Raw genomic sequence first — 27,913 nt, 5'->3', positions numbered from 1 at the left:
TTTTGATGGGAATTATAGTGTTGATACTCAAATAAACCCAGGTCCTATTATACAAAGACCTGAATTAACAAAGAATTCAATTTGTTATTAAAGGTACATCAAGGTTTGCGCAGATTTATGAATGCAGTTTCTTGAGCATGTATACATGTATGAGACATTATTGTCTTATGTACTGAATTTCATGCAACTGAAAAATGACTAATTATGCAAATTAGGTAATTAATATGCATAGTTTTACTCCAAAAGTGATCAGATCTGAGCATTGTCTTAGAGCATCTATGTACAAAGTTAGCCTCAAAATGTGATTATTACTTGACATAGTAGAAAAGCAAAAAATTGACTAATTATGCAAAAAGATAATTAATATGCACATGTGCATTCAAAACTAATTAGGTGTGTGCATTGTTCCAGAGCACCTTTTTACCAAGTTTCATCAAAATCGGACCATGTGCTTCACACATGAGAGTTAAAAACTCAAAAAGTAAACCCAAAGCCAGTCAAGTAAACAGATCAGTTTTGTTTGTTCACACACAGTGTACAAATATACAAATTCATCACACATTGTACAAGGGCTTGACGACTTTATTGAATCATATCAAATGCCCATAAATACAGTTTATCACAAATGAAGAAAACAAGAGATTTCTAATTCAACAAAATTTACATCATGTACCTTTTCTCTAGATTTGACAGAAAAAAAATCAGTTGCCAATGAGCTTCAGCATTTCCACTCCGTAACCCAGTATGGAACTAGGATGCATTATATATCACACTTGAGTTTTTCACACAACTGAACGTGGTAGTGTGACATGCAAGGTACTGGCTGTATAAAGTATTACATATCATAAAGCAGTCGCTATCGGTAATGCATGACATACTGACTACTTATGCAAATTTGGAGCTTCCAAACTTATTACACCAAGCAATTTACATGGTCAGTACAACATAAACAGTACAATGAAATGTCCAGTTTTTTGTCTAAGCCATATTTTCACAAAATTTACTCAGTGAGAAACCCAAATTTTGTGATGAAATTAGGCAATCTAAAAACATTCCTTCTAATTTCATACATTTTTATACAAATGCATTTGATTCTAAGGTGGTCTTTGAGATAAAATCACATTTCTCCATGCCAAATTTTCTAAGGGGAAAACACTGTACATCTCTACTAATAACTTTTAAGAATTTTGCAAGTTTTCGGACATATCTGGAATGCAATAATTAAAAGCAAGTACTTTTATATTGCTCAGTCTTAGTAGTGAGAAAAATCACCAAACAATGACGTGAAATTTGAACAAATCAACTCAAAACCAAGTTAGGATTCATGTTGCAGGTACGACCAGTTCATAAACACAACACCATCTTGGATACTGAATTCAACAATCTCACAGAGTAAAACAGAAAAAAACATTTACAGGAGAATCTACCATAGTATATTAGTTTTTAAAACAGTATCCTGAGAAGAAGAAACAGATGTGCTGTCTTTGGGTAAAAAACAACAATGACCAGACATCCATATTGCCATCTACACAGAGTGTGAAAATATAAAATAAAATTTGAACAAGATACATAAAACACCATAAATTTTATAAGAAATAGAATGGTCTGAGGTTTATATACACACTCACACAAGTACATTTACCTTCATTTAGAGTAAATCAAATATTAAAGTCACAAACTCTGGGTTCAGCTCATAATAAGAACATACAGAGAACGCCAAAATGGCTGGTTGTATTTCACAGTGGTATTATAATGTTTTAGTAATATCAGACATTCTATTGAATAAACTAATACATTGTACATACATATGTGACAAATAGAAATAAGGATGATTTGATAAGCACTGCTATATAATCAGAAATTTGTCCACTTTCACCTGGAACTTCAAATTAGTGTTAGTGATAATGATACAATTTACATCAGAGTTTGGTTGGGTTTAAGCAGCAACTGTTGGTTTTTTCTTACACTACTGAAGCTAAGCAGCAGCAATTTACATACTACAGTGCAGGTATGAAAGTTACATGAGGCATCTATGATTCACCATGAAAAAGTGATATACGTTACGGTAAGCTATTATGCATTTGATGCTGACAACACTAAATACAAGCATACAGTACTTTAACATGTTCAAGTCAAACAATGGTAATACAATCTTGTGATAGACTGGGAATAGGAGACAAACTGTAAACAGTGAGAGAATGACAAAATATTACAGGAGCAGATATCAAGTCATAAAACAGTGACATTTTTGGAAAAAAATCAAATATTTACAGAACCATGATCACTCAGATTTTTTATTATTTCATATTTACACTTATATTTAATTAATCTTGTACACTCATGTTGAATTGTTATAGCTATAATAAGAATGCATTTAACTGTGGATGGATTTATGATATAAAATCTATAAAACTCAGAAATGAAAAACTCTTCAGGACATCACAATGTGAACTTGGTGCTAATAATTATGCAGATTGTGTATAGAGATAATCATCAAATACGGTTTTATATTGAGAATGCAGCAGATGCTATCAGTAAGGATATCACCAAAAAAGGTGGATCAGACTTAAGAAATAAATTTCTTTTATTAGAAACAGATACTATTAAGCTAATTTCAGGGACCTATACAATTGTACAGATTCATCTGTTGTATAATAAGGCATTTACATAAGTGTACAGTCTGTTAAAACCAATAGTTGCTAGTTATTAGTAACATGACAGTCTTTTGCATTTGTTACTCGGCAAAATGCTGCCCAGTAAAACAGTCTATCTAAACTACAGCCAAAAAGTTAATGAATAACGCTTGGATAGTTTTGAACATTATATACTAGCAAGAAGAATGTAATAATCTGTCAGACAGACAGACAGACAGACAGCTATTATTGGGCTACGATAAAATCTATTGGTGACTTTATTTTAAGATCTATTATATTCACTGCTGGGGTAAAAGCAATAACAATAATATTTAATGAAAATATATACTGCATGTGAAAATAAATTACATGCAAAATACCAAAATAATTTTTTAGCTAATATAAATTTCAGCTATTTTTAAAATAAAATATTTTCCAGTAATTACAGCTTGTATAACAACTTAGTAAACACATTATGACATCAGTGGAGCAATGCACAAGGAAGCTGCTGACTTTCAAACATGTTTTTCTCTACACATAAATTTACACAAAGATGTTTAAGAAACTGAAAACAAATAACACATTTTTATATGCGCATGTTTGATGTAAATATTAGGAATGTTTCATGTTGCTATCATATGACAGCATCACATAGTTGCTGTGCAACACTATACGCGTCTCACATTAAATTGATGTGATACAACAACTATGGTGCTATGGATTCAAAGAATATGCATTCAAAGAATAATAGCCATTTTTTTTATTTCAAGGTGTGAAATTATAGCTAATGTACTACAGTGTGGAGAGTAGGGATTTAGTGGTTAGGTAGATTTTGCACCAAGTTTGAAAAAGAACATTGCCAATTGTTTTATTTACAATAACTATATATAAAAAAACAATATTTCAAAATCACCGTGATGAAAATGTTACGCTGGAAAGCATTTTCTGTATTTTTTCACTGTTTCTAAGTACGTTTGCTTTAACCGCACTGATAAGGTCTTGTTTGTCCTCAATGGATTGGTCAAGCTCAGCTAACTGAGATTTCAATGGCTCCAATTCTTCTTCTGTAATTCTGTAAACAAATACAAATCATAACTTAATCTGCAATCTAAAACTGTCACCACATAAATAGCAAAATTAAACTTTTCTTACGCCCATCACCAAGTAATAGTTATAAAACACAGAAATACATGAATGTCAGTAAACATGTAACATTGTCAACACTGCATTTATTACATGGACAAGTCATACAAATGGTACTGAACTGTCCAATTTCATGGCTTGATCACAACTAAGTGGTTGAAATTAAACATAGCACTGGCCTGTACATATGATAGATTGTAGAATAAAAGTATTGGTTCTAAATGGGAAGTAGCCAGTTACAGATTGGTGATATTGTTAGAACCTGATATCATACTTACCCTTCTTCTCTCTTAATAGCTAGGGCATGCTGTTTATTTTCCTTTTTCCACATTTCCAATTCTTTCTGCATACTGTCCATATCCTCCTGTACATAGTCCATTATTTTACCCAATGGGTTTGCACTACGTGTTAGCGTCTGAATACTTGTTCGTAATTTTTCAATTTCGCGAGACACTATTTCTCGTTCTTTTCTTCTTGATGCATCCATTATGACAGGTCTCTCCTACAAATATAAATATTAAATAAACATGGTTTCTATTATCACTTAAACAGGTCACATTTTCATTGAGACAGACATCGACAAGATATATAACTATTTCTAAACTTACATCTCGTTTATGGACAGTTTGACTACCACCTTCTAATTCTTTTTTGGTTTCTAATATTTTTTTCACAAGGCCACCATGATCCCCATCTTCATCCACATCATCATCATCAGCATTCTGTAAAAGTACAAACACATAAATTAGAAAATAATTTGAGTTTGTTGGGCATTACATAACCCCTAGTGAGGTGTGCTATTTAAACTGTGACAATTATCACGATATATGTGAATTAAAAACTGCGACTCACTCATAAGAATTCCTATCTAATGCGTACAATGTAAAAATGTTACTACAATAACATGTAATTTAACTTGTAAATAATAACAAGTGAGATCTAAATATCAATACAAAGCGAGAGCATTCTGTAATAGCTTTTATTTTCATCCAAAACATTCATCACAAAATAGAACTTAAGCAACACTTTATAGAAAACAAGAAGCTTGTCAACTGATATGGCTGTTTGCAATGCATAGTCTGAAATGCAATCACATCTACATTATAGAAATAAATTGGACTTAAAGATACTGTCCCAAAATTAACAAATCTGAAGAAAACCATGTTCTTTGAGAGTGTCAAAGTGAAAATGTAAATTTGTCCCCTACAATAGACAATTAGTAAATATGAATACCGTATTTGTCTTCAGTTAAGCGCCACCTTCAATTAGGCGCCAGTGCCACAAAAACTTTGTATTTTACACCTCAATTAAGCGCCAGACAAAGTTGAAATTTTGGCACGTAATGATCGTGAATTGGGCGCCGGCGGATCGACTACCGGTTACCGGTTCGTAGCGATGGACGCGATCGCAGAAGTCCCTCGCTGTTACTGTACGAATGGCTTTTATGTAAAAAAAAAATTGGTTTTGTTTCTAACAATTTTTAAGAAATCGGTCTATAATCTCTTGAAACATGTCTTTTCAGTCTACTGTAGAAAATATCAGCGTGGTTTTTAATTTCGCAGTAAGTCCATAAAAACGAAATTAAAACAACGCGAAAATGTTCTGTTTCAAATGCGCTGTTGTCACAGTAAACAGTGTTAAATTATTCTTTAAATGCTCAGTTTACTTTCCAAAAATAACTAATTTCTTGATTTGAAAAAAAAATCATGCCGTTTTTCCCACCAAAATCAAAGCCAAAATATCGCAAACATCGGCAAATCACTTCCGCATTGCGTTCATACATTATTTAAATGAGCTATGGTAATTTGATCACGTTGGCATCATCCAGCATTTTGATTGGTTAATTAACGACTTGACCTATCAGGTCAAAAAACGCGTTCCAGGTCAAGTCCTAGACAGGAAGCATGGCAGACATCGAATCGCGCCGAGCGTTTACATGCGACCAGAATCATTCGCTTACGATGAAATTAAGTTGAATTTTACTTGCATTTTATTCTTTGTACGTTATTATAACTACTACTGAGTAATAATCGTAACCGTGGAATGCAGTATGACCGGATTTTGCTACCGTGATCATTGACTACTAAGCGTTGAATTTGTGTTTGTTTTATTTTCCTGTTGATTGTACGGCAAACTGTGAATGTTTTCTAAAGAATGATATTTTTTGTATAACTTTCTAAACTGTCTGAAAACGGGTCATTTACTCAGTATTTAAAATAAAGGCTACAGTGACTAAGCGTCTGACTGTAATGTAAAATATTGTCAATAATCTATCACCAGAATGGAGCAAAAACAATGGCTTGTAACACAGTTACCGGTACTAGAACTTGAAGTGCTTGAAATAAGCGCCATTTGAAACAAAGTTGCTCAAATTTAACCACAAATAAGCGCCACCATGACATGAAAGTGTAACAAAGTGGCGCCTAATTGAAGACAAATATGGTAGCTCTGCTTGACTGCATACAGTAATATTAAAGTCAAGTATTCACCATAGAGGGCGCTATACCATTAATCTAATAACATGATAATGGTAGACTGAGACACAAATTAAAATAAAGTAATGTAAAATACTTTATTTTCGCTTGGAATTAATTTTCGGTATTTTTGCTGAAGGAATGATTCATTGAAAATAAATGCAGCGAATATACCTTTTTCCTATATTTTACATTCAACTCATCAAATATCAGCAAAAATAACTTCTATACAAAACACTCAAAATGTTTTTTCAGTGAAAATTAATTCCAGCTAAAATAAAGTATTTTACAGTATCTGGTTTACTATGGCATTTACTTACATGGTGCTGTTCCATATCCAATGTTGACTGGGATTCCTCAACTACAAATATATCATCATCATCCGAATTTTGTGCATTATCCACAATAACATTACTGACTTTACCACTGCCAATCCTTGAAGGAATAAAACAAACCTGATTAGAAATACATTTGGAAACATATCACCACACATACATCTTGGCTAGCCACGGTACATTTATTCAGTCATTGCCTATACTTTGGCAGATTCTATTTAGCGAGAGTTCATTAAAGTGTCGTATCTTTGCAATTCAACATCTCGTCATTTTGCTTCACGTATATATCTTGTATGCTAGGAAAAATCTGATTGGGTGCATGTTTTAGAGCGACTTACAATCAGATCTATGTATTGTACCAAACTCTTCTTAGATTCACGCTGGGTTTGTGAGGGAGTACATTGAAGTTTACAACACAAAAGTGACAATTAACTATGAATGAAGTTAAAATTATACCGGATTCTGCCGTAAATTCGGCAGTTGGACCACCCAAAACGAAAGAAACTATTGCAGAAGCTAATCTAAAATTTTATATATTTTTTTCTTGCTGGATTAAAGAGTAGACCACCTAAAATTTCATTACAATGTCACCTAGCACATCTTTCTCCAAAAAAAACCACATTAATGAACCTTGTGTGCCAAATACAATTATTTTTTCCATTTTATTAGTGACAAAAGTATATCCAAAAAAAACGAACACAACTGCATTGCTTAGCAAATGATCGCAGTAGCGCAATCCGGTCATGCTGCGTTTCACAATTGTTGATTATTACCTAGTAATGATTATAATCATTTTATTTATAACTAAATTTGTTGCATTGTTATGAAATGTAAATAAATTTCAACTTGTTTCATCGTAAGCGAATGATTCTGATTGATTCGATGCTGTAGAAATGAATATTCACTATGTTTTGACCTGGGAGGGTGGTCTTTGACCCGACAGGTAAAATCGCTAATTAACCAATGAAAACGATGGATGATGCCAACGTGTTCAAATTACCATAGCTTATTTAAATATGTTAATATTATTGAACGCAACATGGCAGAGATTTTGTCGATGATGTATGGTTTATTGGCCTAGATTTTGATAAGAAAGCAACATGATTTGTTTAAAAAAAAATAATTGTTTTCAAAAGATAAACTGAGCATTTGAAAAATAATTTCATAATAATAATTTCATTGTCGAAAAGAAACTTAACCATTCACGCTAGTTGTAATAATCATCATACTCATGAATAGTCGTCAATGACTACAATGAAACTTTCAGGCATCAGAAAAGATTAAAATAACACCTTTATAACAAGTCATTGTTAATGACACAGTCCCCGTCCCAAATTTTGTGATCTGACATATCAATTTGATGCTGATGAAGTCATTGAGATTAGATTGAAGCCATTATTAGGAGATGGATTTGTAAAAAATTATGATTTAGTGCTTTTACACAAGAATTAGACATTGGGCAGTCATATTGAATCAAATTACAAAAAACAAGTGGCGTATACAACAGATTGTTTATTTCCATCGAAACACGTGTTCCGTGTAGTAGTATTATGGTCAAAAATAAAAACAGCCGTTATTTGGCCATCTTTGATCTGATTATGAAACACACTGATATGTATGATGTATGTGCCAAATACGAATGAATATGGTACATAAATTGTGGAAATATAGTAGTAAGGCCAAAAAGTCAGATTGCTGACAATCGGCCATCCTTGACCAGATTTTGAAACAAATTGTTATGGACATGCATCCTAACATGTATAAAGTACATGTATGTGCCAAGATACCGCATAAAAAAACAAAACAAGATGCCTGCCAGTCGACCATCTTTGATCCAATTGCGAAATAAATCATCATGGACATGTATCCTAACATGTATAATCTATGTACCAAGTTTGAATATCAACTGAAAAAGCATGTCCAAAATACAACATTTTCAAAAAACAAGATGGCTGCCAGTCGGCCATTTTGAATCGAATTGCTAAACCACTGCATGTGCATGTCCCAGATAAAGTACTATCCACATGCAAAGAATGAACGGAATCGGTCCACAGGATTCTGAAATAATACTATTGACAGACTGACGCACAAACGCACGAACGGACTCAGGAACTCACGGATGGTCGGGAACATGTATCCTAACATGTATGATCGATGTACTAAATTTGAATGAAAACTGACAAAGCATGTCCAAAATACAACATTTTCAAAAAACAAGATGGCTGCCAGTCGACCATCTTTGATCCAATTGTGAAATAAATCGTCATGGACATGTATCCTAACATGTATAATCTATGTACCAAATTTGAATGAAAACTGACAAAGCATGTCCAAAATACAACATTTTCGAAAAACAAGATAGCTGCCAGTCGACCATCTTTGATCCAATTGTGAAATAAATCATCATGGACATGTATCCTAACATGTATAATCTATGTACCAAATTTGAATGAAAACTGACAAAGCATGTCCAAAATACAACATTTTCAAAAAGCAAGATGGCTGCCAGTCGGCCATTTTGAATCGAATCACTAAACCACTGCATGTGCATGTCCCAGATAAAGTACTATCCACATGCAAAGAATGAACGGAATCGGTCCACAGGATTCTGAGATATGACTCCGGACGGACGGACGGACGCACGGACACACAGACGCACGGACGGAGACCGAATTATAAGTCCCCGTTTTCGAAATTCGTCCGAACGGGGACAAAAAAACTGCTGAAAAATCGCCCTAAGCGATTTCTTGAACCCATTTTGTTTTTTATAAAAACCCAAAATGTCGTTTAACGGCCCAGGGCGAATTTACGGCAGAATCCGGTATTAGGAACATATACACATAGGGAGGTGGCGATTCTAAAGATATAATATATAAAACATTAAAAAACAGATTTCATTAATACAAGGTCGCCATGTTGCTTATCTTATTTATACTTTCTTGAAATTACAATATAGTGCAACTCTACATGAAACCTGTGTCAGTGACCACCTCTATATAAATACCTTAGGTGGTCGCTATACACAGGTTTAACTGTACAACATGATATACATTCTATACATGGCCTGTCAACATCGTTTTTTCACATTCATTCTGTGGATGGTTGCAGCAGGTAATGTTTTAACACAAAACAAAGACACTAGCAAATAGAGCCTCTAAATACAAACAGATTTATATCACATCATTGTGCTGCTACATAGAATGTGTGATGACTCACCGTGCAGCAGGGTCTTCAGTTGAGTCCTGTTTTTTCAACCTGGGAGGAGCTGGTCTTGCACTGCTAGGCCTAGCCATCTTACGACTGAAACATCAAACCAAAACATAAAATTACATTGACATTCATACCTCAATATCTGAAACATGTAGTTTTTCCATGTACTTGGAAGACAACTGTATCACTATGGCTACCATATGTGAATACAGATACCTACATAAATCAACAACAGAGTAACATCTTTGCACCCCACCTCTAGCCAAAGTTCGGGACACCACAAGTACTGAAAAATACTTTATTTTTGCCTGGAATTAATTTTCGTTATTTTCGCTGAAGGAATGATACAGTGAAAATAAAATCCAGTGAATTATACATTTTTCCTATATTTTACATTTAACTTGTCAAAAATCAGTGAAAATAAATTCCATACAAAACACCCGAAAAGTCCTTCCAGCGAAAATTAATTCCAGCTAAAACAAAGTAGTCAATACATCACTTGCTGACATTGTTATTTCCCTTTTATTTTAGCTATCCATTCAGCAGGCATTGTGAAGTGTGTGAAAGTCTACTAGGCTACGAGTATTAAAAGCTGGTAGTCCCATGGTATTATTGGGTAGTCCACTGAATTTAGTAGGAATGTTGAGCCATGCAAAAGTTAATAATAAATAAACAAGCTATGCATGGCACAGTCCCCGTTAGTTATCAAATTTAAGATATATAGTTTTGTATATACATGTAGTAATATAGCTGGAATATAACCATGTCAGAAATATGATTTTTTTAACATTAAAATGATTGACATTTGTATCTGATCGTCAAACAAGTACTTGGAACAGCATTCAAAATCAGCCATTTTGAATACATATATATATATATATACATACGTGGACAGAGAAATTAAGACACGACTACATGAGTAAAGTTCACTTTACAGTACTGTTTCGTAAGGTACATGGAGTACCTCACTCATCAGGAGTTAAGACTTTATTAAATAAACCACCGAAACAGACTACGTTATAAGCGCTACAGATTTGCATAACAATGGAGTGTGTTTACGATATTAAAACTAGTTGTTGCATAGCAACGATTTGGCTCTGTGTCTACAGGAAGAAAAAAGCTCATTTCTTTTATTTAAACTACAGTAATGTGGTTGGAAAATTATAATATATTTCTCTCTAATACATAAGTTGCAACGTTTGCTTGAAGTATTGTATGGTGCAGCACGCGATAACACTCTCCATTTGATGTCGTAATCGATGTTATTGTCTTTTAATGACCAAGCGTATTTACTGAGCTCTGTTGCATTTCTCAATGATTGGTTGCGTAGCGATGCAGTGTGGTTTCTGTACCGGGTTTTAAATTCATTTCCTGTTAGTCCCACATATGTTTCACACTTGTTGTTGTCTTGCCGTCTGATATTAGCTTGGTAAACCAAGGCCGATTGTAAACAATTTCCGTCTAAGGGGCATTCAGATTTCTTACGGCAGTTACATAATCTGTTGATCTCGGTACTGGGTGTATTGGTGTTGGCCGCTGTAAGTTGTTGTTTGTTTTGATTGCAGATTATTTGCTTCACGTTATTCGTACAACTGTAGCTCAATTTGATGGTGTTACGGCTGAAAATTTTCCTATATATATATATATAACATGATGTATAACGAATATATAATATTTGAATATAATCAGTCAAAGCATTTAAGAGATATGGCTCTAGAAGCCCAATCATTAAAACAAAATGCCAGAACATAAATGCCAGAAATGCTTGATATTCGAGAATTTTTTTAGCACAAAAATAGCCACCATTAGGCCACTTTGAAAAAGATCGTCAAACCAATATATCTGTATATCTGTGACATGATGTATATTAAAAATTTGAACATAATCAGTCAAAACAAGTCAGACATATGGGTCTGGAAACCCATTCATTAAAACAAAATGGCCACCAGACAGCCATTTTGAATCTGATCTGAAAAATAAAATGACGTGCATCAGGAACCCGTAATGTCTAATGTATGTACCAAGTTTAAACGAAAATCCATCCATAAATGCCAGAAATGCTCGATATTTTATGATTTTTTAGCACAAAATGACAACCATTCGGCCATTTTGAATAGGATCGTCAAACCAATATATCTGTCTATCTATGACATGATGTATAATGAATATTTAAAATGTGAACATAATCAGTCAAAACAAGTTGGAGGTATGGGACTAGAAGCCCATTCATTAAAACAAAATGGCCGCCAGTCGAAACTAACATGAAAAACAAAATTATTTGCATCAAGGTCCTATAATGTCTAATGTATATATAAAGTTTGAACAAAATCCATCTGTAAACAGCCGAGAAATGCTTGATTTTTATGATTTTTTTAGCACAAAAATGGCTGCCATTCGGCCATCTTGAATCAGATCGTAAAACAAAATGATGTTCATCAAGGTCCTATAATGTCCAATGTATTTACAAGGTTTGAATAAAATCCATCTGTAAACAGCTGGGATATGCTTGATTTTGATGATTTTTAGCACATAAATGGCCACCATTCGGCCATCTAGAATCAGATCGTGAAACAAATTGACGTGCATATGTATGATATCATGTATGATGTATGTGTGAAGTTTGATTGTGATTGGTTCAGGTATTTCTAAGATACAGGTCCGGACGCACGCACGCACAGACCCTTTTTCTGACTGCGTCCGAACGGGGACTAATAACATATTGCTCAATTTTTGTAGGACACCCATCACTTTGGTTTATGTAAACAGCAAAGTACTGATATTTTGTAAATTTTTTACAGCCCAATTGGGCTACTAATTTTGGAAATGGTTGCCATAGGACTAACGTTGATAGCCTGTGTGCCTTTGGCTACTGTTAATTTTGTGTCCTCCAAGCCAAAGGCAAGTGCATATAGACTGAATTAGGGAATATAGAAATCTCACAAATTTTGTAATGGCTATTTCAAAATCAGGCACATTGCAAATTTGGTATTTAACACAAACTGTGAACTAAGTTTGACTCAAACAGAGACACCAGTGCTACGTCATATTAATTATCATTCATAGTGTAAGCTAATGTGGTTAAATCATCATCAAATAAGCTTTGTATTGAGCAAATCCTTGTATACGCAGATATTATAAGTCATTGAGATGCCCTGTATAGATGATACCAAATAGCATTCTCACTATAGCTACAAAGTTTCAACCATTAACCCAGACTTTGAAATGAATTTACTGTGTTTACCTAGCCTGTACTTGTGGTGGTAACTCATCAACTCCATTTACCATACCATTCATCTCTGGTTGTTGTTGTTGTTGTTGCTGTTCTCTTCCTCGACTTCTACCACTTCTACGTGACTTCTCATCCTGTTCTTGAGCTTTCATGTCTATGTCTGCAAGTAAACATATATACATGTACCAAGAATTTATAATTTAACATAAGGCCAGATTTTTTTTATTCCTTGTTCAAGCTTTTATAAGGCAATTTTTTTGAGGAGGGCAGGAAAAAAAATTAAATCTTTTTTTCCCATTAGTGAGATCATAGATCAGAGAGAAGAAATGAAATAAAATTTTATTCCATGTATAACCTTGTTTCTCATCTGCACGAGACTTTGATCATCATACTCCCACGAAAATGCAACTCGAGTTTGTTATGCGGTGGGCGAAAAAAAAAATGAAGACAAAATTAAGTTTTTTTTTAGCAATTTTCTGCACTTACAAGTCGGCGGGCGCGAGAAATTACACTGAAATAAAATTTTATTTTTATTTCATTATTGGCTTCTGTTCATTTAGCAGGTTCGCGAAACAAGGGATAATAAAGTCTGGCCTAACAGATGCATTTGACAGACCAGGTAAGATGGTGTTGATGCCATTTCTTCCTATACATTTCAGCTATCTGTGTAGACTTTCAGCAAGTAATTTGTAATACATAGCACATTTTGATATTAAGTGCTAAGAAATTCTTACCAGTCAGCAATAGATTTTAAATTTAATGCATGACAGAACTCCTGTATAATGTGAATGTTTGCATGACACAGATAGTAAATAATGTGCTTAAATGAGCAACTTATCTATCTAGTTTGCTGAATAGCCATAATCATAATTATATTTACCGGTATACACATTGTAACAACATCTCTTCATCTGCTCTTGTGCAGTATTGCAGGTGATGTGCCCACCTTGACATTTAGCTTGAATATTTTAGGCAATATTAAATTAACATAGTGAAAATTTTGTGTAATTTTGTATTTCAAAATGGTTAATTATTCCCGTGAATTTTATTATTTGCACTGCGCGCATGCGCAATTGTCTTGTTGTATTTATGCAAATTGTTTGTTTCACGCATGCGCAATTTTGTATTGTTAGTTAGTAGCGTCCTTTGTTGCTTTCAAGTCAAGTGTGAACTTTTCGATTTTCGAAAATTTTAAATCTAACCTTCACTGAACCTTGAATATTTTGCTGTATACAAGTATATCTCACATTTCTCATACATGCATGAGCTTTGCTAAGGCATACTAGTAATTCCAAACAGCAAAAGTATTGCTTTTATAGATATATTCTAAAACCTGTCAACTTATTGCGCAAAATAGATACTCAATAAACATGTAAACTAATTCAATTTACAGAATTTTTACGGAAATATGTTGAGTGATTTTTGAGATACTAGTGGAAAAGACAGACACAGCCTAAACAAAAATAATCACTTTTGTGCCTGCTACACTTACTCATTTTTAAAACAAAATAGTATCCTTAGTCAGTCAGTCAGTCAGTCAGTCAGTCAGTCAGTCAGTCAGTCAGTCAGTCAGTCAGTCAGTCAGTTTTCATTTTTTGTGTGTAGTGAAATGTGGGGTGTACTAAGGCTAGTATCATGTAATCATGATTCTTACAGCATGTACAATGCCTGAAAGGTGCATTACTACTATGCCGTAAAGCATGCATAGGTGACGGGTCAAAATTACCAGCAAATAGTGACAGTAACAGATTGGCAAGGTATATTGGATAAATAAATGCCAGTATACAGAAATACAACACAAAGTATATAGAATAGTGAACAAATAAAAGGAAACTATATAGCTTGATTAAAATTATCTAGTTTGTACAACTTCATCAATTTAAATTAAAGATGAATGAAGCAGCAAGGAAATTAGCATAAGCATAAGGTTCATGAGTGATTTTGAATATGACCCAAATATGTGAAAGTGAAAATTTTTTCTACATTTTGTCATGAGCTACAGGTCTTTGGCCACATTTTTGACAAAATACTAAATACTAATAGGTGCAAAAATTATAAAGTTCATGTGCTGTGGGAGCAGTTAGAGGTACCAAATTGACTGAAAGTGTTCAGAATTCAGAAACTGTTTAAACTTCAATGATTTAATGAACGAAGGGTTTACAAGACAGGAGACGGAACATGCATCAACAAGTAAAGCGTAACATGTACATTATTAGCACAACGGAAAGCAAATCATTTACTAAATGTTTTGATATGTGTACAACAAAATGGTAACCATATGGGCTCTATTACTGGTTTATGTAAAACAAAAAGTATTCTGGATTGTAATGGAAGTGAACCAACTGTTGAGTAAAATGTTTTACACAAGTGCACATGGTAGCTGATGCAGTTCCCTCATCAAAACTTTATATAAAAACTTCATATCATTTCCTTTTCAGAGTTATCAAGTTCTAACAGTCACAAGGGTTGTACACAGATTAAAACAATCAGTAAAACTAACAAACAAAACAATCACAAGTGTACAGACATGAGTAGGCTACAACATCGTCTCTACATACCTCCATCACTGTCAGAATCTGCACAGGGGAAGAAAACAATGAGAGAAGGGCAAGAGAAAACACATTTAGTTTAGTTGGAATAGCAGCATTGTTTTGGTTAGGCTTGAATATATTTTTACTATCAGCTCCTATATATACTTCTATGAAAACATATCCCATGTGAGCGTACTATAAATTTTAGTGTTTTAATCACTATAATGAAAAGCACATAATACCAATATATTTGCATGGACTTGTAAGGTTAGAAATTGCAGCTTAACTAGCAGATAGTACAAGGAGCTGATGGCAAAATATTTGTGTCTGCCAATGAGATGTATAGCAATGATATTTTTTGTGGAATATGGAGCGCAGTAACACACAAATTACATAAAGCAGAGTCAGCTGAATTATTACAGTAAAACCTACATACTTGCAGAACACTCAGGACAACTAAGGAATGTGCACAAAATGAAAGCAAGTACTCAGCTCAAATTGATTTTATTTTTATTTAGCAAACAACTAGCATTTTGAAGCGGGGTAGAAGCAAATTCTGATTTACCAGTTTTGGTATTATAGTAAATACTATCCCAGTCTGGAAGTGGATTTATGTTGGTATAAACAAAACTTAAAATATGGACAATACTTAGACAAATTTTGCATGTGGCTGCTGTCTGGGTGTCTAAACACAGTCATAAATACCACCACAGACAATTGAACAATTCAGTCACCTTTTGAATAGATTCAAGAATGTATGTATTGTGACATATGTAGACGATTATTTCAATCTTTTTAAAATTCGTACTCTTCAGTCGTCCACTCAAGGAATTTGATTTACTTAAAAAGGGGGTGTACTATTTGATATGGATTGAGTGTTGGTTTTATATATTACTATTACCAAACACCTACCATCTCCATCTCTTTGTGGTCGTCTTCTTTGTCCTTTAGCAGATGAGGGTCTTGGGATTCTGTTACCAGGAGCAGGTTCATCACCCTTCAATAAAAACATGAATTTTATCAATACTGGCGGCACTATGCTGGAACTAATAAGAGACAGATTTTCCTGTAGGTTAGTAAGATTTTCTTGACAAATTTACACCCCAAGGGGACTGAGAACATTTTTAGGAGTTTTGTTTATTCAGTTTTATTTTATATTAATAGTGAATCCAAAAGACCAGACAATATGCTTGTTTTAGACAGGTTTACAATAGGTTCTGAATCAATTTCATCAAGTTTTACAGATGTTTGATAACAATGAGTACACATATTTTTTCTGTTTGGAACAGGTTTTTCCTTCTAATTATACCAGAAAGTATTTTTAGGTAGGTGGAACAAAATTGATGGGTCAGAAACGTGTTCAAAAGACACACAAATTATCTAATATACTGTAAAATGACTAATTTTCACTGGGTTTAAATTTCGCTGATTTGCCATTCCAGGCATATTTAGTGGGTTTTAAATTCGCGGTTTTGTCATTTAGATAATGTGTTCTATGCTAAATTTTACATATTCACTGGGTTTTAATTTAGCGCATTTTCCAGTCAGCAAAATAAGCTAAATTAAAACCCAGTGAATAATTAACCCCTTTACAGTATATATATATTTCTGGGCTATGGTCAGTGTATTACTATGTTAAACAGAAATAATGGGGATAGCTGATACCAGACTATCATTGTTCATTCCAATAATCTCTAACCGAGGCACATAACATGTTGGGTAGAAACAAGTTTTCTCATAATGCATAATAATACAACATGGAATGCAACAATCTAATTTGCATATTTGCAACATATAAACAATGAACCAAGGAATCTATACACATCTACACTTACAATAATATATTCAATTTACACATAGTAATATTTACAACACTGTACTATACCATAAAAGACACCAAGTGCTGCGAGATGCAATGATTTGAACAGAAATATAACTGTGCTTAGACATAGAACATATAAATAACTGAACACCAGACATATGCTGGTACAATTCATAGTATTAGATACAGATAAAGACCACAAAGCACAAAGTGATCATGAATGGTAGTGAATAGTAACATATGTCCTGAACCTAACTTTCCTTGACAAATTGAAAAGACTTTGTAGCCAAACTTACAAGATAATGCGTATTTGAGATTTTAAGCTTCAAATACTGGTCATTTTGAGCAGGCTTGAGTCAAACAATGAAATTTAGAGAGGCTTCAACTTGAAAACAAGCACCCTGTCGCCTGAGATAGCTCTGCTATGATCAATGCACATTTTAATTAAAGAACAGAAGATATCATAAGAAAATGAACAATATGTATAGTATTAAAGCAATTAGACTTGCGGTTTTCAACAAGAAGTGGAAAATATCACCTTTTACCAAAAATTACAAAAATATTCACCAAAATTAGAGAATTAAAGATATCATTACAAAATGAACAAATCTGAGAGAGGTACACATGTAGTACCTACCGTATACATGTAATAACAAAGCAATTGGACTTGTGGTTTTCAACAAGAAGTGGAAAATATCACCTTTTACCAAAAATTACAAAAATATTCACCAAAATTAGAGAATTAAAGATATCATTACAAAATGAACAAATCTGAGAGAGGTACACATGTAGTACCTATATATGTAATAAAGCAATTGGACTTGTGGTTTTCAACAAGAAGTCGAAAATATCACTTTTTACCAAAAATTACAAAAATATTCACCAAAATTAGAGAATTAAAGATATCATCACGAAATGAACAAATCTGAGAGAGGTCTACCCAAGGTAGTAGGCTTGTAGTTTTCAAGAAGAAGTCGAAAAAGTAAAACATTGACACGGACGACGGACGCCGACGGACAATCACTCATATGATAAGCTCCGCTCGACAAAGTCGACAGCGGAGCTGAAAAGGGTTGTGAGAATTTCATTTTCACTACCATTCACTACTTTTGGGCTCACATGCTGCAGTTACCAAGCCAGTAGAAGTATTTGAAATACAGTAAAATATATCAACGCATTAATCATCAAGATAGTAATTATTTTGGTCTTTTTGATAATCAGTCAAATGTAAATTTAGAATAGAACATACAAATTTCATATCACATTCATGATAGAGATTTTAAAGTTTAGTGCCTTTGCCCAAATATTAAATACAGTAAGCAGAATTAAACTCATTGAAAACAAAGACATTCAGCATACATTTATATCATGTAATTTCTAATGTCTCTTATTTGTGTAAGAAAGCAACATTGACAAGATTACTCCAGCATGTGCATATTAGTATTCAAATAAATAACAACCAAGCGCTATCATGAATAAAAGTGCAACACAATATTAGTAATCGTCTATAACACATTGAATTACCTCATTACTCACTACGCCTCCTTCTCCTTTTTGAGGAGGTGCTACATCCTGTCATCAATGAGGAGTAAAATGAAAGTTAGTGGTGCTGATGTCAAGTGAATATTAATATGTTATTTACAGTACAGTCTGAGCATAACCTAAAATTCAGCTAGATTGCTATTAAAACTGAGGCATATCTAGAGAGTACTCTGCCTAAATATGTCTTGTATTACTAACATAAATAAACACTACAGTAAGTTGAAATTATTGATGACGATGCTACTCACATTATAAATTATTCGTTTTTATAAAACGGCAAAGTCAGCTGATAGTCAGCGTGAAAGTTAAGTTACACCCAGACTGTACTGTAGACATGTAATATCGATGAAGTGAACACATACATACAAACAAACAAATCTTTTTGCAATTATGATGAAAAATATTGAAATATATGTTGATCTAATTTTAATGATTTTTCATTTACAACTTGTTCTCACTATAAAGATTTACATCGATGCAAGCTGCACCAGTATTCAAAAAAGTTAAGGATAATTTTGTGTTAACACAATGGATAATGTGCACAATGTGCGACTCTCCAAACATTTTTTTTAAAGATCACTTAAGTAGCAGATTTCATCTCAGCTTTGCTTTTATAAATCTAGCTGTTTGTAACCGATAGTAACTCTACAATTGCAGTCATTGCAATGATAAGATTATTAACTTTTTGGTAAAAAATAACAGCACATTTTTAATTTTTAAAAAGTTTTCAGTAGTTTTTTTTTTTTTAAATTTCATCCAGAACTAATGATGTATGAAATAGAACTCAGTTGTAGAGTGGATAAAACCTACACAACCATAAGACACAATGCGTACAAACCTCCTCATCATTTTGTTTAGACATTTCTTCTTCCTCTCTCTTGTGCTGGAAAAATGATAAACATGAAAAAATGAAATGTCTCTCATCAACAGCACACACACACCAAATTCAGCGGATGCACTGTAAAAGAAATGCTCTCATCTCGCATTCAGCTGGTTTGTAATGGCGCCCTCTAGAGGCATAACTATAAAACCTATAATCTGTGACATGAGTTACAATCACACGCATCTTACAGTCCTAACAACTCAAGTTATAAGTGACAACATCTAATATTAAATAGTTTGCAGGTGATCACATGCAAGTGACTGACACATGACACTTTAAGTTTTGATGTACACATGAATTTAGAATGACAGTGACATGATAACATGAAACAACACATTAATTACATGGAATAAACTAATCACATACTAAAACAAACATTGTACTAAGACTCAATGACTGATATCGATCAACAATACAGTGACAGGACGACACATATTTTGATTAACTAATTGAAAGCTGGCAAAATCATTATCTTAACAGAAACAACAAGGAAGTCATACCCGTCTTTCTCTGCCACGATCCCGATCTCGATGCCGCCTGTCTTTATCTTTTCTGTCATCTCTATCTCTTCGATCTTCCCGATCCTTGCGATCTTCTCTATCTTTCCTACCATCTCTATCCTCCTTGTGTCTGTCTCGGTCTCTTCTCTCCTCTTTGTCTCTTCTCTCTTCTTTGTCTTCCTTGTGTCGGTCTTTTTCTCTCTCTCTGTCTTTGCTTTTTTCCCTGTCCTTACTCCTGTCTCTATCCTTGCTGCCAGACCGCCTGTCATTTTTATCTTTCTGTAATAACATATCAATTTAGGGTTTGATAGGATAAACATAGCATAACTATTACAACCTTGTCCATTGAGAACCTAGTTTAAATAACAAATGGATAGATAACAAACTAATGATGCAATATCTTTATTTGCATATTAGAAGTGAGTATAAAAGTCCTGAAATAATGCAATATATTATCTAAGCATTTTGCTAGGAAAACACAGACTAAAAATATTATCATAATTACATAAACAAATTAATTAAATAATAATACTACATGTTCTGTATTAATCTTAACTTTCTTTATAGAATAATATTGATTCTATAAAAATTCCCAAAAAATAATAGTAGAGCAAACATATCTAAACAAAATTACTAGCCAACATGGTTTTTTTTTAATTTATACTACATATACTGTATAAATCTCAATGCCCTTATACCTTATCCCCAAATAATAGTGCAATAATGTGTTTGAACAAATTCAAATACTAGCCAGATTTCAAAAAAGTAGTCATGTCAGAGTCAATGATGAAAACAACCAACGAGGAGACAAGGATTTTTCCCCCATATACCTTGCCTGTCACCTACAATGATGAATAAAATCTATTATTACTGTAATATTAATAACAATTGATAAGACCAGATCCCCCTGAATAATATTGGACAAACCTCTTTATTTCTGTGTTTATCTTTGCTAGATTCCTCTTTACTGCTTGTTTTAAACTCTTCCTTATCACCTTTGGGTGCACCAGGTTTTTCTCCTTTTAAAACTCTTTGAACTGCTTCTTTGCTGTCCATCTAGATATACAAAATATTTTAATTTAGCATAGTCAAAGCATGTTACTGAGTGTGTGATAGATGCATCCCCTTTATAACAAACAATATAACAATATTATCTCATAGGAAACATTAAACTATTACCTTTCCTGAGATGGCTTTAGCCATGGCCTGTAGAAATTCATTAGTTTGTTCAGCTTCATGGCCAGCAACTACTTTTGATGGACGGATTGCTAAATTTATGCCAGTAACCATTACTGCGGAAACATAAGAAGGGTTAGATAAATGCAACCATAAATTCTTAACACTATTTGGCTAAACAATACAAAACTTCTAGATCTGAGGTGATTGATAAATTAAGTGGAGTGATGTAACCTTAGCTAATTGGAAATTGGTGAGCATCTGGTATACAATGAATGCCTAACACAAACAAGAGGAGTCCCAGCAAATGTATGGCACTTTTCACCCAAAGCGACATGTTCAAAACCAAACACATGCCCTATCAGAGTCTACAAAGCGTACACCGATAGAAGACTGTATAAAATGAAAAACAACTCGCCTTTCTATTATATCTTGGTATACAGTTCATGACAACAACTCTTAATACAGGTGTATGGTTTTACAATCAGCCAATGGAAATTGAACAACACTGATGGCAAATGCGAGTGAAATACCTGATAAACTCACCAGCCACAGTGCATACAGTGACTACTGGATGCCAGTGTTCTACCCAATACAGCTGCACAACTCAGTGGACACAAAAATAATAATAATACACATAACCACGGTTTACTACAAATGTAGGGATACTGCCATTCCCCATATTATAGAACATACGTAATAATAACAGAACACCATGAACTTTTGTGGGGTATGGAAGTTATTTTAACTCTATAACACATGTAAAGTAAAATCACCTTTATTTCAAAACAAGTCTTTGTATAGCTATATGTACAAGAAATCTATTCACAAAATATCAATTTTCAAAGATAGGAGGTGAACAGTTATGAATGGAGGTAAATTCGGGAAGGTGAAAATAAAAAAGAAAGTTTAGCAGAAACCTAAGACAAAAGAAATGCAGCCAATTATTGTGAAAATAGTTATAAAACTTACTAGTAACATCAATTGCTTTTTGTAGATAAGCCATTTTACTGTCTTTGTCCTGCAATAAAATAAATAAATAAATTAGTGATTCAACAAACGTTATTAGCACAGTAGGGGCCTAATCATCAATTGCCAAGCTTTATTTACATTCTGGACAACATGTGTATGACTGCTATCAGTGTTACTTTACTGTGCTTAGCTTAAGAAACTGGCTCACCTTTCCGGCTGTTTGTGAATCCATTTCATTTTTTGTGTATAAACCTTTCATGTACCCTGTTTTTAAAACCTGTAAATATGAAATACAATAACATTGGTAATGATTATGGGAGCTTATGAAAAATAAAAGTGACATACCCCGGTAACTATAGAATGTTGTTTAGTATTTGAAATAGATGCAGATAGCATGAGAAGATAAAGAAAAGTTAACCCAAGCTTTTTAGTGATTTGTCTTGAATCACGGGGTACGGTAGTTTATTACTTGAACAACAATATGGCAAAACTATTTCATTCCCAGTATCGTTATAAATAAGCTTGTGGCTGTTTTTTTTTTTTATTACTGATCTAAATGACTACATGCATATTCATGAAGTGAGTACGGTAAGTGATGCAACTCAAATGCTTTTAACATCATGAATGGGTAAGTTGTTGTTAAACATGTGGATTATGGAGTAAAAAAATAATGTCAATGGAAAAAAAAGGTATCTATTTGATATTCATCAACACAAACTAAAGTGGAAGTACACTGACAAAAATCCAAGAAGAACACCTTGTATATATATATATATATAGAACCAGATTAAATTTTTGTATTGGTACAAAATTTGTCCCATCACACTGACGCAAGATTACCATTGACAGTACACATTTCATTCAATGTACGGCCAAATTTTTTTTATAAGATATTCAAAACAAATGAATGTGTGGTCATGAAACATATCTGATATTAAGTTTAGTCTGCATACATTTTACAGTGCAACCAATCAGCATGTAGACAAAATGGAGAATTTTAAGAAGATTGGTAAAACTTGATTTGAAAAGACAAACTGTGGATGGAAAAAAATCTGGCCTCTTTTTGCACTTTTGTATAAACAAGAGATGCACATAATTTGATTTATTCCATGCATGACCCAGAAAACCCTTGCACCAACATCTTTCTTCACAAATGTCATCTAGTTACAGGTTTGTATTGTGATAAATGCATTTTTTTACATCTATTTTTTAAGATGCAAACTTTGGATACTTAGACAGCATTTTTTCCAAAAGATTTGTATATGCCAAGTCTAAGACAGAGATACAAATAAAAACTTATGTTAATGTTTTTTTTCAGTTAATATACTCTGAGAAAATGGTACAAGAATTTTATTCATGTACCATTTGGTAGTGTAAATTAAATACAAGGCAGTTTGTAAATTAAATTTCTGAGAAATTTATTAGTCAATGCCAATAATGACATTATCTATTCACTCCAGCTGAAACTTTTAAAAGAATGTGCATACGTTTTTATCACTGATTTATATTTAGTATTTGTTTTCTTTTCTATTCTGATTATAGTCACACATTACATAATAATGAATGACACTGAATGTAGTCACGAGAACAAACACATCATGGGCATGGCGACAACCGTGAACAAGTGTTGCTATAAATACTACTTACAGAGTTGCTGCGTTTTGTATATTTTTATTGTCTTAGCGATAAATATTCGCAAAAGTGACGCGACGAAGAATAACATGTTCAAGGTGTTGCGTGATCACTGATTTTGCAGAAATAAAACGTGGATCACAAAGTGGCGTCTGTGGTTTCCTTGACAATGTCAATTTATCGACTTGTGATGTCAATGATATTACATTACGTTGACAATATGTCATGAATGTAAAGACTTGTAAACAACAAAAATGGTATTTCTGACCGAACATTTTGGGTAAATTATATTCTGTGACTGATAGATGATACCAGCGAAAGAATAATTCGCACTTACCTCGGAAATAACATCGTGAAGAAATCGGAATGGTGGCTTCTTCAAAAGCTTCTCTGTCAGCGGAGGTTTTTTAATAATTTTTCCTAAAGTGTCCTGAGTTTTCTTGATGTAAGGCTCCCCCATGGTATTACTGATACTCACGTATTTCTCAAAATATTCAACAAGTTTCAAAAACGATAATATTATTCCCTGTAAATGAGCAACAACATCATTCAAACGTCTGTGTTATTTTTACGGTAGGACGGAATTTATATCCCATAATGCATCAGCACCTCGTTCTTGTGCAACATAAAACAAGCAAAATCGCACACTATAATTGCAATCTCTAACTAAAATTTGAGTAATATGACGATAAAGTGTGAAAAAGAATTCTTATAAATTAGTATATACAATAAATGACACACAGTCTGACTTTAATAGCGTTTAAACCGTTCTCAACGCAAGAACTGAATTACGCATGCGTAATTTAATCTGTTGGTTGTAACCTTTGAACTCATATTTTACCGGTAACTCGTACCTTGTCCCGCAATGCGCTGAAATACTAACTTTTTGTTTACGCAAAGAGTTTATCACAAATAAGTCTGGTTCAGTGCAATGAGTCGATAATAGCATAGACCTTAATAAGGTATTAGAACTTAAAAATACTTTCAAGGTATGATCATAGTAAGCGTGGTGATATATACGCGATAATAAGATACATTAGGGAAATCTATCACTGGAACTCGAATCGGGACGGTGACAGGATAGGGTTGAGGGGTGTGGGTATTTGGTTAATCCACCGTCCCGCAACACGAGGAACGGTGGTTAATCACTAGAAAATACGATGGTGAGAAAACTTTACAAATTCAAATTATTATTTTTTTCACTTTAAGTTTTGAGTTTTCGGGAATAGACGATGTTTCACAGTTGTTCAAGTTGGGTCATGAACGTTCACCCAAACACACTAAGAAGGCGCAAATGACGTGCAAGATAGTTTTCTGGAATTTGAGAAGGAACTTGTACATGTTCGCTGCATGTTGCATTCTGGGATATAAATTAAAAAATAAAGTTTAATCAATCTTATATTCTAGTAAGTAATGCATAGGTTGGATATGTTACGTAATACACTAAAATGACACTATGTTACTATTCCAGTAATGTTATAAACTTGAGGCATATCAAAAACGAGGGAAACATGTCGTTTTGATATAACCATGAATACGTTAACTTTGTTATTTACGGAATCAATTTAATATGATATTACAAAATAATGTTGCTATTATTATGAATGTTAAGTTAAGTAAAATGTATGTTACCATAAAAATAAACGGTCTGACGAAAAACGTCATACTCTAGTATAAATATGACTAATGTTCAAAGTCATATTTTGGTTATCCATCACTGTATCATCGAATATGATAAATGCGTGTTAGAAAAATTAACTTTATTTAAAGTGCTTCGATTGGATGCGAAATGTTCGTGGTGAAATGTACACTACCCTACAAATATAATATTTAGCAAATGTAGAGTCTAAAAAAATATTACCATAGAGTAAGTACTGGGGTACGTTCGATTGGATGCAAAATGTTCGTGGTGAAATGTACACTACCCTACAAATATAATATTTAGCAAGTGTGTACCGCACATATTAGGTAAGGAAAAAAAGAGAATTTATATAGCCGTACATTTTGTCGGCTATAGAGCTATAGAGCGCAACCACAGTCCCTACTATGTAGATAAAAACAATGTCACTTTTTATAAGTCTATTGCTGTGATGGAAATCAAATAAACGAATGGACACCAAATGTACTACAGGGGGCAGTAATTTCAAAAGTGTAAATGTTCTGTTGTAATAAATAAAACAGCGAAATATTGATGATTTAGAAAACCTGTGCACAGTTTTCAACATTTGACACTTTGCCCTAATCTCAAGTTCGTTAACGCGTTATGCAATATAATAAACGAAATAATATGCCACGGATTTATTTAGTACAAATAAAGCAAAGAATACGACGAAAATATTACATCCCCTTTTCAGGCGTGACGTTTGAGCGTTTGAAAAAAAAAATGCGATAGACGTGCCTATATAGTTAAATGGCAAAATCCGAGATCCGATCGTTTTTACGTTTGTAAAAAAAACTAAAATTGTCTGTTCAATCGAATCAAAATACACGTTTAGATGATCTCATGTTACTGCTATTTTGAAATATGTCGCGTTCGCGTTCTACCGAAATGTAGTACTTGTTTATATTTTTTGAGGGGAGAGGCATTGTAAAACTAATGGATGGAGTAACTTCCATGATGTTTCAGGATACGTGTTTTAGTGACAATTTTGTCCACTTAGAAAATTTAGCACTGTGTAATTCTGTGTCTAAAATAAGGGGGAATTTGTGGACGGTGGGTAAATTCACAGGAATATTTCGCGGACAGGAGCATTTTTTTTTTAGAAAAAGGTGTGGGAGAGAACCAGACCTTTTAAAATATGTCAGGAGTGGGCATACAGATCACACAAATCTGGAGGGAAGCTGATAAGTTCGCCGGAGGGCAGGGAATAACAGTTTTCAGTTCCCCCTTAATTAGTCAAGCCAACTTTCTAGACCTGTAAAGCGATATCGTCATGAAAAAAAAAAAATAGTTTACGTACATCACTTGCTGGCTACATCCGGCTGGAGTGCTCTGTACTACAATATTCCAGAGTGTGATTATTCTAGAAACCCAGATTGTACATAAATTATTTCTACTGGGGGGGGGGGGGGTAAGTAAGTACGGGGGTACCTATTTCACCAGTGTTGTTCATTCTAACTCTAGAAATTTTACATGCCTCTCTGCGCTCCAACGACAATGTGAAATGAATCAAAATTGGAGACATTGAAGTGAAATGTACAGCATTTGCTGTAGTCTCGCTTGCCAGACCTCGGGTCTGACTGAGTTTTACGAAAGGGCGCCTCTCGCGGCGAAGCGAGACTACATTTGTTGGTGACCTGACATGTTTTCTTAAAGATATCCACTCCGAACACCATCTTTGTAAATCTATTAATACATTCGCACAAATCTCGGGTCTTAAAATTAACACAGAAAAAAAGTGAAGACATGTGGTTAGGTAAATTTAAGCCTAACAAATCTAAACCGTTGGGTATTGTATGGCCAAATGAATTAAAATTGTTGGTGTGTTTTTCTCATACAACTCAGGTGCTTCGTTGAAATTAAATCTGGCGAATGTTACGGAAAATTTGAAGAAAAGATTCAATTTCTAGAGAAATTTAGAGACCTCATACTCTTGGGATTATTAAAACAATTATTAAAACTATGGAAATTTCTATACTTCAACACATTATTAACCTAGCAATAAATTATTTCAATACATACATTAACTGGCTTGGAAGGAGGTTCAGAGAAAAGGAGTGCCCAGATCATGCTTTCTAAAATGGTATGGCCTGATACAATGCGTACATCACAAACTAAACAACTCTGATTTTGATGAGCATGTTTGCCCTTTGGATAAACCAGATAGTTTG

The 27,913-nt window shown here is 33.6% G+C and overlaps 1 protein-coding gene across 6 annotated transcripts; it reads right to left on the bottom strand.

Annotated features, from left to right (window-relative positions):
* Positions 1–561: 561 nt before the first annotated feature.
* LOC100371543 (TRAF3-interacting protein 1-like) lies at positions 562–24,684 on the bottom strand. Of its 6 annotated transcripts, XM_085495221.1 has the most exons (16): positions 24,420–24,684; positions 22,659–22,727; positions 22,451–22,499; positions 21,482–21,594; positions 21,230–21,358; positions 20,303–20,581; positions 19,758–19,802; positions 18,902–18,949; positions 16,468–16,552; positions 15,583–15,600; positions 13,037–13,184; positions 9,802–9,885; positions 6,571–6,685; positions 4,385–4,498; positions 4,055–4,278; positions 562–3,705 (listed from the first exon to the last, which is right to left on the bottom strand). In XM_085495221.1, the coding sequence occupies exons 1-16, from the start codon at positions 24,540–24,542 to the stop codon at positions 3,543–3,545; spliced, it is 1,806 nt and encodes a 601-aa protein (XP_085351347.1). In that variant the 5' UTR covers positions 24,543–24,684; the 3' UTR covers positions 562–3,542. The 6 variants fall into 6 exon arrangements, with proteins under 6 accessions (XP_085351347.1, XP_085351348.1, XP_085351349.1 ...); XM_085495222.1 differs by lacking the exon at positions 15,583–15,600; XM_085495223.1 differs by lacking the exon at positions 18,902–18,949.
* Positions 24,685–27,913: the final 3,229 nt, after the last annotated feature.

This window comes from Saccoglossus kowalevskii, chromosome 21, assembly GCF_978046115.1.
Source record: "Saccoglossus kowalevskii chromosome 21, keSacKowa6.1, whole genome shotgun sequence".
Taxonomy (NCBI): Eukaryota; Metazoa; Hemichordata; class Enteropneusta; family Harrimaniidae; genus Saccoglossus; species Saccoglossus kowalevskii.
Note: the sequence above shows the minus strand (reverse complement) of the source record. Positions and strands in the feature narration are given on the sequence as shown.

Bases quoted from the DNA above. Each gene is read 5' to 3' on its own strand.
- LOC100371543 (XM_085495221.1), bottom strand. From the start codon at position 24,542: ATGGGGGAGCCTTACATCAAGAAAACTCAGGACACTTTAGGAAAAATT. The intron at 22,500-22,658 runs GTGAGCCAGTTT...ATTTTATTGCAG, and splicing joins ATTCACAAACAGCCGGAAAG to GACAAAGACAGTAAAATGGC. The intron at 3,706-4,054 runs GTAAGTATGATA...ATTTGTTTACAG, and splicing joins GCTATTAAGAGAGAAGAAGG to AATTACAGAAGAAGAATTGG.